Raw genomic sequence first — 17,078 nt, forward strand, 5'->3', positions numbered from 1 at the left:
ACATTAACTAAAAGTACAAGTACTTCAATTTTATTCAACAACTTAATTCAAACTGATTGTGACAGAAAATTTCAACTTTTCATTTGACTCCCTTAAACTGATAAACTTACATTTGAAATGCTTTCATCTTTTACTCTTAAGAATTCAACTTCATCCCATCCCATACCACCTGCTTCAGTGAATACACTTAAATATCACTTCAACTGCTTTAATGACCTCCACCTTAAAATCTCACACTGTTCAATAAAGAACACATAAACATCGCTCCAAATCTCTAAATAAACTTAAAACTGTAACATTGTAATTTGTTACTGTGTTAAACAGTTTAAATCTAGATTTCTGAAGAGAATGATTCACTCTCTTGGAGTTGAAAAATCTGACAGTTATCTTCGCTGCACTCTCTCTTCCCGGTGACCCCTCCTCCTCCCTGCTTCCAAAGAAACGCATTAATTAACCGGGGAGTGTTCCTGGTTGGCCGGCCCGGGTCTTCCTCTCCCCGGATCCGAGGCATCATTGGTCATCGGCTCTATTGAATGAAGCGCCGCAGAAACGTGCAGCAGGAGGAGGAAGCAGCAGCTCTGTGTGCCGCCGCAGGGAGCGACCGACGCACAGCAACACGACCGCTGGGCGGGCTGCGGTTGTGGTCGCACACCGGTAATCTGTCGACCAAAGGCGGCTGGCTCTGTCCCGGAGCTCGGTGTCGGAGAGTGAATGAGGTTGATGCTGCTCTGCTGCACCTGGAAGGACGAACGCATGGGAGAGGAGGAAGGTAAAGGGGCTGCTGGGGTAAAGGAGCCTTGGGCTGCATACAGGGGCGGGAGATGCAGGCACAGCAACGCGTCCTCTGACGCTATAACACAGAGGATGCACACCTTAAACTGGCCGTAAACACTTTGCTTTTGGCAGTTTTTCTTTCTTGGGCGTCGATAAATGTCAGTCATTGTCACACATTAGTGTTTCATTGGTGCATGTGTGTGTGTGTAGGGAGCGTCAGGCTGCATTAACATATTATGTTGCCACTGAAGCCATGTTTCCTTTCCAAGTAGATACACCCGTCATGTTTGGATGCAGTATTCTCCCTCAGGTCACAGTGTTCATTTGCAAGAGATCCCTTAAGAAAAATGTTATTCCCTTGAAATTAAATGAGGACTCTAAAAGGTGATCATACCAAATATAGGTTTTTGCTTGTCCAAGCTCAAGATACTTCAAAGTTGAACTTTAATGACCTAAACAAGGCAGTTTGAGGTTGAAGCTACATAGTTCAAATATTTAGTACTATAACTTCCCTTATATCATTGTATAAGACTGATGTAGATGAAGAATCAGTGAGTTATAACAACTTTGATTTATTCTTATTTGTTGGAGAATCACTTTCACCCTGGACTCCTCCAAGATATTGCATTATAACCTATATTTTAAATGGTAAACAAATATGCCAAACATAAAAAAAATACTCATACCACATCCTCATCTTGTTTGTTTATTTAATATATAAATTACCAAGAGACCCTTTGTGTTTTTTACACATCATTTTGTGCCTTAAAACAAGGAAAGAATCAGTATAGGTACTGTGTATGTGAAAACAATGCTGCTTATCAGTGACAGAGCACACCGTAGCTGTCACTCAGCCCCCCTGAACTTGACAATAGACCTTCTGTGTGCTGACTCACTTTGCATATCAGTGAGTTGAGCTAATCTGCAGGAAGAGCTGCTGCAACTATATCTGGGAAATGTGTTCAGAGAGGTGGGGCAGCCAATCCTAAATACCTGCACAAGCTACAAAGTGTGTGTTTGTGTTTCTCAACTGAGGTATGTGTGCCCTCTGTGAGACTGCAAACATCTAAAGGACACATTTATCAGGGAGAGGAATGCAAAACGACAAAGATGATGTTAGATTTAAAAAATGCGGGGATTTGAGAAGAGAGAAAGGCATCAGCATTAAGCAGACCTGCCAACAAGCCAGTATAATCAATAAAACTACTACAGTCCAACAGGGTATTACAATGAGTGGCCTGAATGAAACCTCCACCATCAAAGCTTTTATATTTCAGCTTTACAGTGGGAGAGATATTTTGAATGATGAAGAATCAGAGGTGTCTTTAAGCGTTGCCTTGTTCAAAGCTGTGATGGTGAGCATATTGCTGTCACTAAGGAAAAAGTTTAAGTTGTGTGGAAAATACAAAGACTCAGCAGTGATGCTGATAAGGAGTAATGCATGGGCAGTAGCAACTTTGAACGCCTTCTTCCTCTTCCAGATTAGAGGCCTGCTTTTTAACAGTGTCATATTTGCAAACAGCCAAAGTATCACCATGTTTACTGGGTAGCTGTGTTTATATTTGTTGTAACTTTGCATCTCATTGTATCATGATGTAAAGGCTTTCTGATGTGTTCTTAGCCAAATGAAGCTGCAGTGATGAAGAACATGCTACATGTAGCTTGACATCTGTGATGGTGCTGCATCCTCTTCCTTTCCAAGGAACTGTATCGCTCACACACACAAACACACACATTGCTGCTTTGGCCTCAGTGCATCACAGGATTAGCTGCTCCAGCTCTGAAAATGTGTTGTTTTTTTCTGAAACTCTTATAATGAACATTTTCCTCATTAGTGGGAGCATCATCTCATAGAAGCAATTGCTTATCACACAGCTGAAGTCGGAGAAAGAAGGCAAAGTTTTCCTCAAGATGCAAGAACGTGTTTAGATTCAGTCACTTTGATATTTGTGGTGGTGCTTTAGAGCCTTATAGCAATGACTACAAGTTTAAATAAAGTTCACAGTGTGCATGGTAAATTCAAAGCCTGGACTCTCCTTTATAATAAAGAATACACTTAGATACCAAAAGTAAAGACTGTCTGTAAAATAGTGCAACAAGTGATATCCTGTGGAGCAATCCTCTCATTAAAACTTACAGTCAGTTGTCTCCAGCCTACATGGAGCAGTTCACTGAGTCTGATCGACATGTTAAAGGTTCTGATCTGTCAGTGGTGAAAAAAGTTCTCAGTGACTGCGTGTGTGTGTGTGTGTGTGTGTGTGTTTGTTTAGTATCTGTGGCTCCAGTGTCACTTATGAGCATGGAGTTTGCATTAGTGGTGAGATAAGTCCACAGATAACAGCAGCATGCAAACATCAGTTATTTTTACATATCATCAAAGCTGTCATTGATTTCTCTTCACACTGACCTATCATAAACAGACCTTGTGTGTTTCCTTGTTTTCCAGCTGGAGGAAGTTTGCCCGTCTGTGCGGGGTGCAAACAGAGGATCTATGATGAGCAGTACCTGCAGGCCCTCAACACAGACTGGCACACTGTCTGCTTCAGGTAACTCTAACTCACTGATCATCACTGTGACACAAAAATCCATACTTTTAAAGGCAGCTATGACGCACCTCCATGCTTTTCCTCCTCTTTTCCAACTTCTTCTTTCTGCCAGTCGTCAAACATGAGTGCAAAATTAACATGATTACATGAAAATAGATATTGAAGATTAGTATTTTGATTGACTTTGATTCATTTTCGATCCAAAAGAATCTCAAACAACCTCTATTTTCATCTTTTGGACTGTGAAGTTTGGATAAAAGAACCTCTGATCTCGGAGAATCTCTATTTTTGGAAGATTAGTTTGTTAAATGAGCGAATAATCTGCAGATTAATAAAAAGAAAAGGAGTAATCATGCTTTCCTCGTGAACCTTTGCTGTATCCTGCTCTTCTTCTCTCTTGTGTGACATCAAGCAGGTTTTTTAAATACCAACATGGCTGAAAATGGACGTGTTTGCATATTGGCATGCCAAGGTGCAAGATACAACCAAAGCATGACAGTAAATTAGTTCAAATCTGTACAAGTTCTTGTTAGACTTCACTCCCAATTACTATCTGACAGCTTCCTGCCTCTGTGGTTGCCATGGCCACCTCTGCATCCTGGGAAAGAGATGCTCATTAAAACGTCATTAGTGAGCGTGAAACAAGTATATGTGTTGAAATAATGATGAAAAAAAGATATATATACAGAAATACTCAACACCACATTGACCCAGAGTTTTAAGCGCTTACTCGGAATTTAAAGCTGCTTTATTTTGAGTCTTTCTTTTCTTCCCCTCTCCATCGTAAACTGTAGCCTCCTGTTTCCTCTCTCTGTTTGACTGTTGTGCTGCGGCACGCTGTGTGTGTGGGCAGTGAGATCTCATGTCCTCTGTGTGAAAGAAATCAGGTTTTTAAAAATCGGACCAGCTTTGTGATTCTGAATATGGAGCACAAATCTTCTCTGATCAGATCTCAGTTTTGAATAACGCAGACTCTCTTATCATTTCCAAAAACCTTACTATATTATTATTATACGGTTATTTGATGAACCATTTTATTTTACAATTTCTGCCCTTTAAAATGAACTTTTACTTGTCTTAACAATCTCACCAAAGTGTCTGTTTAGTGGCTGAATTGAGCTTTCAGTTGTATCTCATATTCTTCTATAACAGAAGTGTACATTATCACATTTTCTTTTTTTTAAAACACAGTAAGAGGCCCATCAAAACTTTTGTTGTAATGACTGATTTTTACATATTCCAACTAATGAAGACAGCATACTAGCTTCCACAGCAGCCCTACTGTCTCTGCTACATGCTGTTCTTAAGTAAGAAATGAAGGTGTCAATCAAATTAAGACCAGTACAGTCCCCTCAGGTCGTATAACACAATATATCTGTGAATATAAAGAAAGGGACTCACAGATGGTTGAGAGGTTATCCTAATAGCCATCGATTCTTAAGCACCAGGCTGTAATCTGAGACCTCCAGCCTCCAGTTTCAGATTCTCAGATAGACTTTGGAGGGACAAAGATTCAAACAAACAGTTTTTTACAATGACCTCTTCCTTTACCTCATGGAAATAAAAGCCTGTTTCTAGATGCATACATTATTTGTTAGTTAGATGGATGGATTACCTCTTATACAGCAGCTACCATCATCTTAGTACCTCTCAGTGTTTATTTTTTAAACCCCACTATGACTCTGCTGCTGAAACATTACCTGCTATTCCTCATGAGCGCTGATGATCTCATTAAGCTGAGCCAGGAGAAGTTGTTTACTTTGAAAGTAGGGCAGATTTTACCAGGCTGTTCTGTTTATTATTAATAGCACATGAATGTTGGTGTTGCTGCTGCTTTTGTTTCTGGTGATCTTATGTAATATCTCCTCCTCCTGCTCTCCTTTCTCCTCCGTCTGTCATCTCTTACAAGCTCACCTTGTTTCTGACAAGCAGGAAATCAAACAGCTGCTTGTCAAGGACTGTTAACTGAGACATTAGTCTGTCACCGATTGCCTTCTCGTGTGTCTCAAATCTGGTCTACAAGCTTACATCCTGAATGGAAAAAGCTGCAATTTAATGGTCAAAATGGGCATGTCTTAGTAATGATGAATCTATTATCTACCTGCTACCTTACAAATTTACTGCAAAGAGGATCCAAGTCAATACAGCAGAACTAGACATTTAAAAATTGTATTCCACTTATTTTCTTCTCAAAAACTGCTGCATACATTACCCACAATGCCACAGGACTGCAAACTGTACTGCCAAAGATTCTAGAATCTGTATGCTAGTAGCGGCTAACGCAGTCACCACCAGTTAGACAAAGAATGAAGCTCCAGTGCCTGATTAATTCACTAATGAGCCAGCCTCAAGAGGACACTTTTTTAAGACTTGACGTTACCGCTTTGTCAAGCATCCTAATGTCACTTTTTAAAAGCGGTTAAACATGTCTTTGTTTTATTTTGAAAGCGCAATGTTTTGCCTCCTGTGCAGTTTCTTAGTGATTCGGTTTAATGGGGTAATACAAGACTAGCTACATCATACATGCCACTCATGCTTTCACTTTGTTCACCTGATCTGATCTGCGGATTGGCTTCGGCTGAGTGGAAAAAAACTCGGCGCTCAGTGTGTCATTAATGATTTCTCCTGCCGGATGTCTGAATGGGAAATCTGAGGAGGGCAGAGTCCACAATAGTATTGTGGTGTGTTTGTGTGTATGTGCCTCTGTGTGTGTGGGCCTGTGTTTGTGTGTATGTGATGACAGAGTACAGAGATGAGGGAATTACATGTGGCTGCCTCATTGTGGATGAAGGATTTTCACCATGAGGGGTCTTTCTTCAAGTCGAAGTATTTTTCATTTCACTTCTATAAGCGTGTGTATGTTTGCAAACTTGTCACACTGTTAATGTACACCCTGAAAGCATTGCTTTGCATTTCCCTGATAACTGTACCTTCATTAGGTGTGAGGTCTTTGAGGCTTCAGATATGAGCTGCAGCCTTTGGCCTCTCTGCCCACCATGTACTAACACAACACACACCACAGCAATTTAACTAATACGACTGAAGCTATGTGAGCAATTAAAACTTTAAAACAACCCTTCCAAAAAGTGTTGCATCCTCTCAGAAACCCTCCTCAACCATGTCTAAAAATTAGAGGGAATCTTTTTCTGACCCAGATCCAAATCCTGAGGGAGAGCGGGATTGTCAGAGAAGAGGAGGATTTAAGACGAGACTTTTGTGGAAAATTTGACTAGTGCGGCTGGAGCTTATAATCCAAACAATAAAATATGCCCAGCTGCAGGCCTTTGTGCTGTGACAGAGTATTACTGCAGTGTAAAGGAAGTGGGGATGATAAGAGAGAGGAGGGGAATGCAAAATTAAAGCACCCCGGAGTGTTATTTGAAGACTGCACAGTCCCTCGGGTGGTCAGAAAATAGAAGCTACAAACTGTGGCCTTCATGGGAAAATGCGTCGAATTCTGTTTTCACATAGTTTATGTTTTCGTTCCGACTACTGTTTGTTCAGAAGCTCAACTGTACACACTGCAAAACACAAGAAGAACACAGCCGTACCATTCAGTCATCTCAGCTTTCCACTACTAGAAAAGCAGTTTTATGAGTAGAATTTGGCAGTACGTTTCTCTTATTCATCAATGAGTATTGATTTCCCTTGAACTTTGTAGTTTAAAGTCAGTGTTATGTTGTGTCTGAAAACTAGCATTTCATTTCATGTATTCTGAGATCTGCGGGAGGAAACAGGATCAGTTAATTTGCAAACAATCCCAATTTATACAGAACAAAACAAAGCCAAACTTTAACATTTACACCCAAACTGTCTGCTGTACACATCCATCACTGCTTGTAGACCAACAGCCAAGAGTAAATCATTGAAATAAGGCTTTTATTTTGTAGGAGACATTGAATTTTAAGTCCTCAATAAGTCTTTCTTAAGATGCCCCTGACTGGATTTCTTCTGATCCTCCTCAGTTCTCAGCATCACTAAAACCTTTCTTCTCTCTTAGATAATAACATTTTATTATTCTAATCATTTGTTTATTCAATGTTTCAGAACACGGTTCTCAGGCTCACTCTGAAGGCTTTCTAAAAGCTTCTCAATAAGAGAGCTCTCATAGAGGCGCTCCTGGGTGGGTTTCACTGCCTCCTCTGTGGATTTGAGGGATTAAGTTAAAGCAGCTCTTGACTTTTGAGAAAAGACAGCAGACATAGTAAGAAGGTGTGTAGCAACATTATAAGTGGACTGGAGTCAGTCCTGATCTCTCACTGCATCCTTAAGAGAGGATTTCTTGACCTGCACACTTCTTAGCATTAGCTTGTTATTTATGAATTTACTTCATTTACTTTTTTTTAATATTCTTGTACTGTTATCTACGGTCATTATGTTAATGTAAAGTCTGAATCAGTGGATTATGTGGCACATTAATTTCTTTATACTTACATTAGCTTTTCTGTTGCTTCATTAATTGTAATACACCATCAGAAATGAGCATTACAGAGAAAGAAAAACATTCTCATCTTAAGAACATGAATTTGTTTTCATCCTGCTGTGCTGCAGTCTCTCTGCAGCACAGTGCTGCACCATCCTGCCCAAAAAAAACATTTCTGCTTCACTCTCACTGTCCCAACATCCATCCCAAATGATGAAAACGGACTTGTGCTTCGTTAGGACTTTTATTTAACAACCTCTTTTTTACTTCCAGAGTGCATTTAATGATGACGTGCAGAATGAAAACTGTGCTTTTCAATCATTACCAGTGTTTTTTTCAAATGGACATATCTATTGAGTGTTCTGCATTCATATCTACAAACAAAACACGCACAAACAGTTCAAGTAAGACTACATTGTCTCAAGGACGAGCTGACCCTCTGCTCGGGACACATTTCTGCCCCTCCTACCCTGACTCATGTCTGCAGGAACATTACTGACACCTGTATCTTCAAAAGCTGTCTGAATACATCTTTGATAATGATCATTGCTCTGCCTGAAGGGTTAAAACTTTTGCATAGACGTAAGAGGTGATCATTTATTAATCAGAGTCTTTCCATTTCTGTGATGCAGTGGAGCGGACATCGTGCCGCGCTGCAGTGACTCAGCTGTTTCTACCTGCAGATGAACTCTGCCTGCTGACAGAAGCTGCAGGACATGATGGATGATTCATGCTTTACTGAGCTGAGTCACAAAATAAGTCTCAATGCAGAACTTAGACACTGAACTGAGTGAGGCACAGATAAAAACAGTGAAGTTACTATTGATGACAATCAGCGCAGGGTTCAAGTTGCTGCAATAATGGAGCTTTCATTCACAATTTGGTACAGGTGTAAATAAAGTCTGCAACATTTGAGAAGGTGTTCACCTACAGTCCTTTCTAACATCAGAGCTGTTAAGCCTCTGTTGACAGAGGTGGAGAGCAACAACAGTTGTTGCTTATTTTTCTGATATATTTGCCAAAGCATGGTATTTGATTATACTGGTATGTCATGTTTATATAGCCATAGGCTTATGTTTTGCTTCCATCACTATATTGACCCTGGCAGGGTACCAGCATGGCTGAAAACAAAGCACCTCAGGACTCCTGTGAGGAGGATGTAAATGAAATAAGCTGAGAGGAGGTGAAGAGCTCTAATACATGATGGATAAGAGCATCATTTGATTTTGGGTTACCAGAATCTTAGAATGTATCGAGTGGTGCAGGAAGTGGTCGGTTCATGTTACAAAAGAAGCTTTGGGGAGAGTCTTCATGATGTTAAAAAGAAGAATTAAGAACCATGACGGAGGCGGGGCCAACGACAGGAAATGGTTGATGTGGAAGCGTGACCCCTCTGTGCTCAGCTGCACCCAGAGAGGAAGGAGAGAGGGAACAGACAGAGAGAGAGAGAGAGGGACTGATAGTTGTGACAGAGGCTGGTGGAGCTGTGAGAGTCAAACATCAGAGCTGCTGACATGAGTTTGTCTTCTGACTGTCAAAACAAGACTGAAGCTCCCGAGAGAAACATGTCAGCAAAGAGCAGACGCTGCAGGAAGACACACAGAAAGTAAGTGAAGCAAAACTAGACGGAAAGATAATGGTTGAAGTGATAATTCTGGAACTCTTGGAGTAAAATTGAACTCTTTATATTCACGTAAAACAATTGGATCACACAAGAGCCCTGTGGCGATGGAAGTTAGATTTCATTAATGTGTGCGTATCGTGTTGTATCGTGTTGTATCGTGTTGTATCGTGTTGTATCGTGTTGTACCGTGTTGTATTGTGTTGTATCGTAATCCATGTAACTTTGAAAACTATAAAAAATGCTCTGCACATTTAGACCTGAGGGGATATCATCACACTGACCTAGCTGTGTAAATCCAAAGAATATTCAGTTTAACATGATGCACTTGACCCACTGTCTTCTAGTGTTCATCAACGGCCTCATGGTATATGCAGGACCAAGAGAAGCAGCAAATTCTCACAATACATGTCTTTGTTGTTGGTTTTTTCCTCCAAAAGGACTGAAAGCCTAAGACCACTGGCGGACTATTAGTCATTCTGATGGAGAGTTAATCAATCCACTCATAGTTGAGGTTCTTCTGTTATTTTTACAAAGAAATTAGACTTGTGCGACCACTTATGCTACATTTCATCAAATCCGAATAAGTAAAGAAAACTGACATCATTCTTTTAAACCTGTTTGATATTTACATATTGAACTGAAGTGAAATTTTTGGTGATTACTTCAAAGTTGGACTCAAAGTTGATCAATTTGCCAACTATTTTCTTTTCCATTTCCTTTTTTTGAACTGTTTATGAAATGTCCAAAATTTGTGAATCTTTTTTGTCTGGCAAGCACTTCAAAACTCCAAAATATACAATCACCTTAGACAAACAACGAAATCTTAACCATTACCACTGATGTTCTGCTGCATTGTTATTGGTTTGGTCAGGTGTATCAGCTGACTGTCTGTCTCACTGCCCCTCATGTTTCACTCCACAGCTCTTCATCCAACATTAATCTCCATTCATTGTTCAGTCAAACAAAAAGTCCCCTTGGTGTCTTCATTCAAATCTACAACATCTAAAATTAGACTCTGAACTCTGTCACTGTGTGTTTGGAGGATTCACTAAAAATTCTGTTGTCTCACTTCCCTAAAAAACACATCACACAGCTGTCCTGTGCTTGTCACACTTCTGCCTTTCTGACCAAAAATCTCATGATTGTTTAGACTTCCCTGATTTAGCTGTGAACAATGAATCAAACCCTGGCTGCCTGTATGTGATGGATGTTGTGTCTGAGGTGTTCACATTATTAATATTACCATTAAATGTCTCTGCTTTCTCCCTCTGCTTTCTTCATGAGTTCTAACTAAATGTATGTTTCCACCGGTTCAGAAATTTGAATGGTGACACTTCACAGCATCACGCAAATTTTGTGTGTGTGTGTGTGTGTGTGTGTGTGTGTGTGTGTGTGTGTGTGTGTGTGTGTGTGTGTGTGTGTGTGTGTGTGTGTGTGTGTGTGTGTGTGTGTGTGTGTGTGTGTGTGTCAAAGCTGATAATGTCACGGCTGGAGAAACTAATATGTTATCCAGCAGAGCCAGGCCGTTTGAGGGGAAACTCATGAGTTTATCTTATTGGATGACTAGTTTCCCCTCTTTTATTGCAGAAAAGGCACTGTAATAAATATAGTTGTACTCAACAAGCCTGCCTGTAAATAGAATCCATAAATACTTACATATTTATGCATAAAGCATTGTGCATGTCAGATGATCAAAGAGAGCATTTTTCTTTATCATAAATCAAACTGCACTTTGAGTCATTGAAAGTGTAGTAAAACTGCAACATCTCAAAAAAGTAAAAATTTTAATAAAGACCTATTTGAAACAGCTTTAAAGAAATCTTCCAAAAACCTTGAATTGAAATATTTGTTTCAAGTTAATTAAGATTTATAAATGCTTCTTCTGGTGTAACCACCTATGATAATCTAAAAACTGTTCTGTTCAACACCTCTAAAACCATTTTTATGTTATGGTAGTAATTCTGCTTAAGCATGACATATAACTTAATTTGACACTAAATATCTAATAAACAAAATACATACTCCTTCAGTAAATAAAGACTTAAATTAATGAAAGAAATTGGGTCACTTTCACTCACTTTGCTTCATTCTCTAAATTAGATTGTGATTGGAGATTTTAACGGATTTTAAAGTGACTCTTAACTCCTCGCCTGCCTCAGAAATTCCTCTTCCTCTTCCTCTTCACTACAATGTCTCAGGGTTCAAACCTGCTGATAACATTAGCAAAGGAGAAAAAGGAGTTGTTCAGTGTGTCAGTGTATTTTGATTAATCACCTGTTCCCGTGCTCCAACCTTTGGCTCGCCGTACAGCACTTTAATCACACGATGGAAATTGAATTTTTGGAGCTGAAAGACTTAAACCCTGCATGTGATGAAAGAAAGGGGGATTAACACCCTCTTTTTTGTGGGTCCTGTCACGTTTATATTCAAACTATATCAGTATGCACCCTGTGTCAGCTTCCAGATACTATAAAACACTGACATACAAAATATCTGCTCTCTCTTTCTGTTGAATTATCCAGGATAACTTCAATGTTCAAAAATTAGTTAATTAAAGCTCAGCCTTGTGTTAAAAATAGATGAAATTTTTGATTGACCTTGTGATTGTTGCAGTGAGTGGCACAATAACTTCTACCTGTGACCATTACTAACAATATTTTAGGATCTGGCCTCTGACAAGCTTTTTGAAACATATTTAACTAATATTTTTTAATCCATTGATGTCCGATTTAACCCCAACTTACATCATACAAACAAAAGTTAATAACATACCATTGTATTTTGACTATGTATTAATGTTTTATATCAATGAGGCTTTGTATTTATGTTGTTTTTGTAGTTTCAGATGGCTCTGCAGCTGGGATGTTTGTGGTTTGACCTCCCTCATAGTCTGGATCACTGAAAACCAATAGTTAAATGTTCTGAACCCAACATTGCAGAGAGCAAACATTAAGTTGAGCATAATAATTATGTTATTTTTCACATCAACAAACCTCTGTGTCAGCCTGCTGTGTTCAGGCGTGCTCAAAACTCCTTGCTTTGTTGGAAGGAATTTGTAAGTTGGATCAAAAATCCTGTTTTGTTCCTGAATTATTTTTTGTGATGTAATTTTTTCAGCTCTACATTAGACTGAGGTTCAGCTACATTAAGTGTCTCATGGACTACTTCCTGTTTTGGTTATAGTGCATTAATGTACTCAGCATGAGTCCAAACTTTTGCTGAAAGTGTACTCTCAGCTGTTTAGCTTAGAGTCCTGATGATAAATGAGTTTCTGCTCTCTCCTCTGTACTTCTGCTGAACAACACTCATCATGATTCCCAGAGTTTGCTGAAACCTTTTTATCACTTCTCAGCAGTGGAACAAGTGAGAAGGCCCCAGACTGACTGAGCTGATAGTCATTCATTCAGAGCAGATTAACAGTCACAAAGGAAACTGCTGCGGTGCACATCATTTACTCACAGTCTGCCAGGGCTCCTGTTTACCAGCTGAATAGACCACCGGGCTACAAATAAAGAGACAGTCTCCCACAGTCTGATACATTTGTTGTGCAGCTGAGGCTACAGAGGGCGCTGTTCCAGCTCCTCTTTAAAATGCACAACCCGTTTTCCTCTGCTGTGTTAAAGTGTATTAAAAAAATCTATTCAAGGAGTTAATGTTGGTGTAAATGCTACTGAGCTTGTGTTGAAACCAGCCAATAGAAAAAGAGATCAGTGGGGTTAGTACTGGGTGATGAGGTAATGCCCCTTTTTCTATGTGAGGGGGATGACATCATCGCTGTGGCATTCTATGTTGCCATGGAGAAGGCGGAGGGAGGGAAAGTTGGGGGATGATAAAATAGATGGAACAAAAAAGAGGCTCGTGGGAATGGGACAAATGTGTCCTTGAATGCGTGCTTGTTAATGTGTGAGCATTGAATGGATCAAACTAATGCTTTCAACCGAAGTAGACTAATAGACGAGTTGTTTTCTAGTCACACAGGTATGTTACTCCATTTGGGAAATCCTGTTAGTTTTCTGGAAAATGTTAGAAGCGGAAATCTTGGCTCTGGACCAGGAATCTCCGTCTATTTGTGTCTCCTCTGAGGGGAGAAAAAAGGGGTCTCCCCCAGACATGTCTGCCATCTCCTTGGCTTGACTTTCACCCGCATGTGTGTGTGTGTGTGTCTGTGCGTGTGTACATCCCTTTTACCCACAACCCCCTGCTCTCTTTCCCAGAGGTTGTGTTTCCTTTATGTCTGTGAGGATTTTAGCTTAGCCTGCAAGTACATTTAGAACCAGCTGGGCACTTTTTTGAGCTGCAGTAGACACATTTGTTTCAGGCTCAATATTCCTGACGTTTATTGTCTCTTTTTCCTGATTTCACTTTCAGGCTGCGAGGAGCGCTGTATTGGTTTATCGATCAGAAGAACTCATAAGCGTTTTCTGCTGTCTGTGCAGATAGAAAGGAGATGGATGATCCGTCTGAGCCTGACGCAGATGATGGAAGATTTAATAATTAATAAGGAGATATACACTCATGTCCCTGTGTGTGAATCTGCGTGTGTGTGTTTCAGAGGTGTGGCCCCTTATAAATCATTTAGCTCCCCGTCTGTCAGTTAGTCATGAACCTGCTCACACCTCCACCAGAACACACACACTGCTTCCTTTTTGCCTCCTCCTGCTTCCTGTAGCTGTGTCAGCCTGCGTGTCATTTGATGACCTGTGGCTACATGTGCAGACACACACACCCACACACACAACATAAAATGCTGCAAAGAGCTGGGTGGTCAGCAAGGTCTGAGTGGGAGTCAGATTCAATTCTGGGTTGTTTTCCTTGACCAGGATGCGTTCAAGGTCCTGTCTTAAAAACAAACTGCAGTCTGAGAGAAGAGCTAACGCTTCACTAACTTTCTTGTTACAAAAAAACCTGCAGATTACTGAATTAGTGTATGATACTAATTTATGATATAATCATTTTTGATGAATGATTAATAGTTTTAGTTATTTTCACACAAAATATAGAGAAAAATGTTTTATTTTGCTTATTTTAGTTAGGATTTAAATCTTTCTTTCATACATACTGGAATAAAATCTTTCAGTGTTTGAAATGTTGTTGGGCAAAACATCATTTTGGGCTTGGGGCTGTTGGGGTGGACATTTTTTCAATAGTTGTTGGCTGTTTCAAAGACCAATATTAAATGAATATTCAAACACAATCATCAAACATAAATGACACTCATTAGCTTCCATTTTAGCCTCGCAGCTTCAGGGCAGACCCATATTTGAGACCTCACTATCATGTGAAACCACAACTCCTTTTGTGTCAGTTCAGCAGCTGAATTAATGGAAACATTTAGCCCACATTAATAATTAATTGTCCATCTACAATTCTGCCATTTCCCTTGTGTGTGCGTGTTTCCGTGCGACCTCAACCTTATTGATTTTGAAAGGAAGGAAACTGTTGTTGGCGTGAATCAGATATTTTTTGCTGATTAATTGCTCATGATATTCCTTTTTTTCATGGATAAATTCTTGGGTATGAAGCGGAGGGAAATATTAAATACATAAAATCACATTTGCTCATAGCCTGGGGCTACAGCTTTAGATCTCTTTTATGTTTTATCAACAGTCCCAAACCCAGAGATTTTTGATTTTCTTCTATGTAGAACAAAGGGAGCAGCTAATCCTCACAGTAAGCACCCAGATAATTGTCCGTTAATGGACGAGTTGAAGTTTCTCAATTTTAATGCTCATACACACACACGCACACACACACACACACACACACACACACACACACACACACACACACACACACACACACACACACACACACACACACACACACACACACACACACACACACACACACACACCAGTGAACTGTAGGGTTATTCATGTTGTTACTGCTTATACTCACTGGTCACATACAGAATCTTTTTTATCCTTTGTTTGAACACCTGTGACTCATTATTTCCAGTTCAATATATTTACATTACCATTCTCTTCACAGTTCATCCCCATGAGGATAAAACTCCATTCATTCTTTCAGACCTGATGTTTTTCTCATTCAGCTTTAGCTCATTCATATCAGCAGGGGACTGATTCATCATGTTAGGTATTGACCTGGGTCAGACTGCCTGCATGATACATAGTGAGCGCAGTCTTTCAAAAACATATTATGTCATAAAACTGTCCAATGAATGAACTCACTGAGAATAATGAACATGAATAATAATGGACTGACTAAAGAGCAGCATGGATAATTACTCTGGCATATTATGCACATGCATGCACCCATACACGCTTACGTATATGTGTTTGTTGGTTTATGCCCCCAAAAGTGAAATAATCTTAATATTTATTACATTTTTTTCATGTTTTACATTGGGTTTTTTTCACAAAAAATCATCAGAATTTAAGATTAGTTGCTATAGAAATTCAGATTGATTAGTTGATTAAGATTGACAAATTTTTTTGTCTTTTGAGCCCAAACACAACTCAATTCAACTTTATTTATATAGCACCTTTCATATATTAAAACATGCAGCCCAAAGTGCTTCACAGAATAACAGAGTCAGAAAACAACAGCAATGGTAAAATATGATTATAAAAAAATACTTAAAAATAAAAGAAAATCATCACAGTAAAATTAATAAAATAAGTAAGAGTGAAAAGAAAAGTTAATAGAAATAAGGTAGAGTTAACAAGATCAGGTGAACACAAGAAATAAATGGATAGATGAATAATATATTTTATAAATAAGATAAATAAGATAAATAAATATTAAAACAATGGTTTAAATAATAATGATTAAAATAATAACACAAATAATAGAAATAAGAATGCAGTCCATGGCTAAAACAAACTACTCCAAATTAAAAGCTAGATTAAAAAGGTAAGTCTTAAGTTTACTTTAAAAAACACTCAGATAGCTCGCCGTTTTAATGTCCAGAGGCAAAGAGTTCCACAGCCTAGGGGCATAAAATAGTGTCATATTAATGTGATTGAAGGTAATGTTTTTCAATGTTTTTGACCTGGTCAAACAAGAATAACTAAGATCACATCCATGAAAATGCAGGTTTTAAGCCATGCTAGTGACGTGGCTTTGGTGCACAGTGAAACATCTCAAAAAACATCAAAAAAAAAAAACCCTCTTCTAATCTGTCATGTTCCCAAACTGAATAATTATAATCCTGTGACTTTTTATGTGTTGTATTGTTGACTCAAAAGTTTAACTTAACTCTTTGTTAGCATTTGTATGACGCACTAATCATCCAACATAAGCATGCTCATAGGTCTGTCTGTCTATCTATCTATCTATCTATCTATCTATCTATCTATCTATCTATCTATCTATCTATCTATCTATCTATCTATCTATCTATCTAATAAAAGTGAAACTGATGCAGTGTATAGGACTTTTAGCAAAGAAATGTAACAGTAAACCTGCTGAACATCAGCGTCTTAGCAATAGCTTGTTAGCCTCACAAAGCTAATAGCATGTTGTTATACTTTTTGTCTCCATTTCTTTGAAATAATCGGATAGTTATCTCAAACTGTTGGTATTTACAGTATCGCTGGCCTCTCAGAGGGGGCCTGGTTTAGAACAAGTGAGCCAAAAGATTAAACATATCCTCTTTGAGTATAAACACTAGCCTCTGCTGGTTAAGCACACAGAGTAAATCACGGTGACAGCACTCTGGTGGAATCAAACGTTAAAAAACTCAGAC

General features: G+C 39.1%; 1 protein-coding gene across 2 annotated transcripts in view; it reads left to right on the forward strand.

Annotated features, from left to right (window-relative positions):
- Positions 1 to 434: 434 nt before the first annotated feature.
- limk1a (LIM domain kinase 1a) overlaps positions 435 to 17,078 on the forward strand; it is a 47,874-nt gene continuing 31,230 nt past the window's right edge. Inside the window, exons 1-2 of one of the 2 annotated variants that reach the window (XM_034700687.1) lie at positions 435 to 769; positions 3,221 to 3,320. In XM_034700687.1, the coding sequence (XP_034556578.1) occupies positions 712 to 769; positions 3,221 to 3,320 (158 nt within the window). In that variant the 5' untranslated portion in view covers positions 435 to 711. Of the gene's footprint in view, positions 770 to 3,220; positions 3,321 to 9,138; positions 9,350 to 17,078 lie in introns of those variants that run through there. The other variant, XM_034700688.1, reaches the window with a different exon arrangement.

The sequence above is a fragment of the Notolabrus celidotus genome, chromosome 14 (genome assembly GCF_009762535.1).
Source record: "Notolabrus celidotus isolate fNotCel1 chromosome 14, fNotCel1.pri, whole genome shotgun sequence".
NCBI lineage: Eukaryota > Metazoa > Chordata > Actinopteri > Labriformes > Labridae > Notolabrus > Notolabrus celidotus.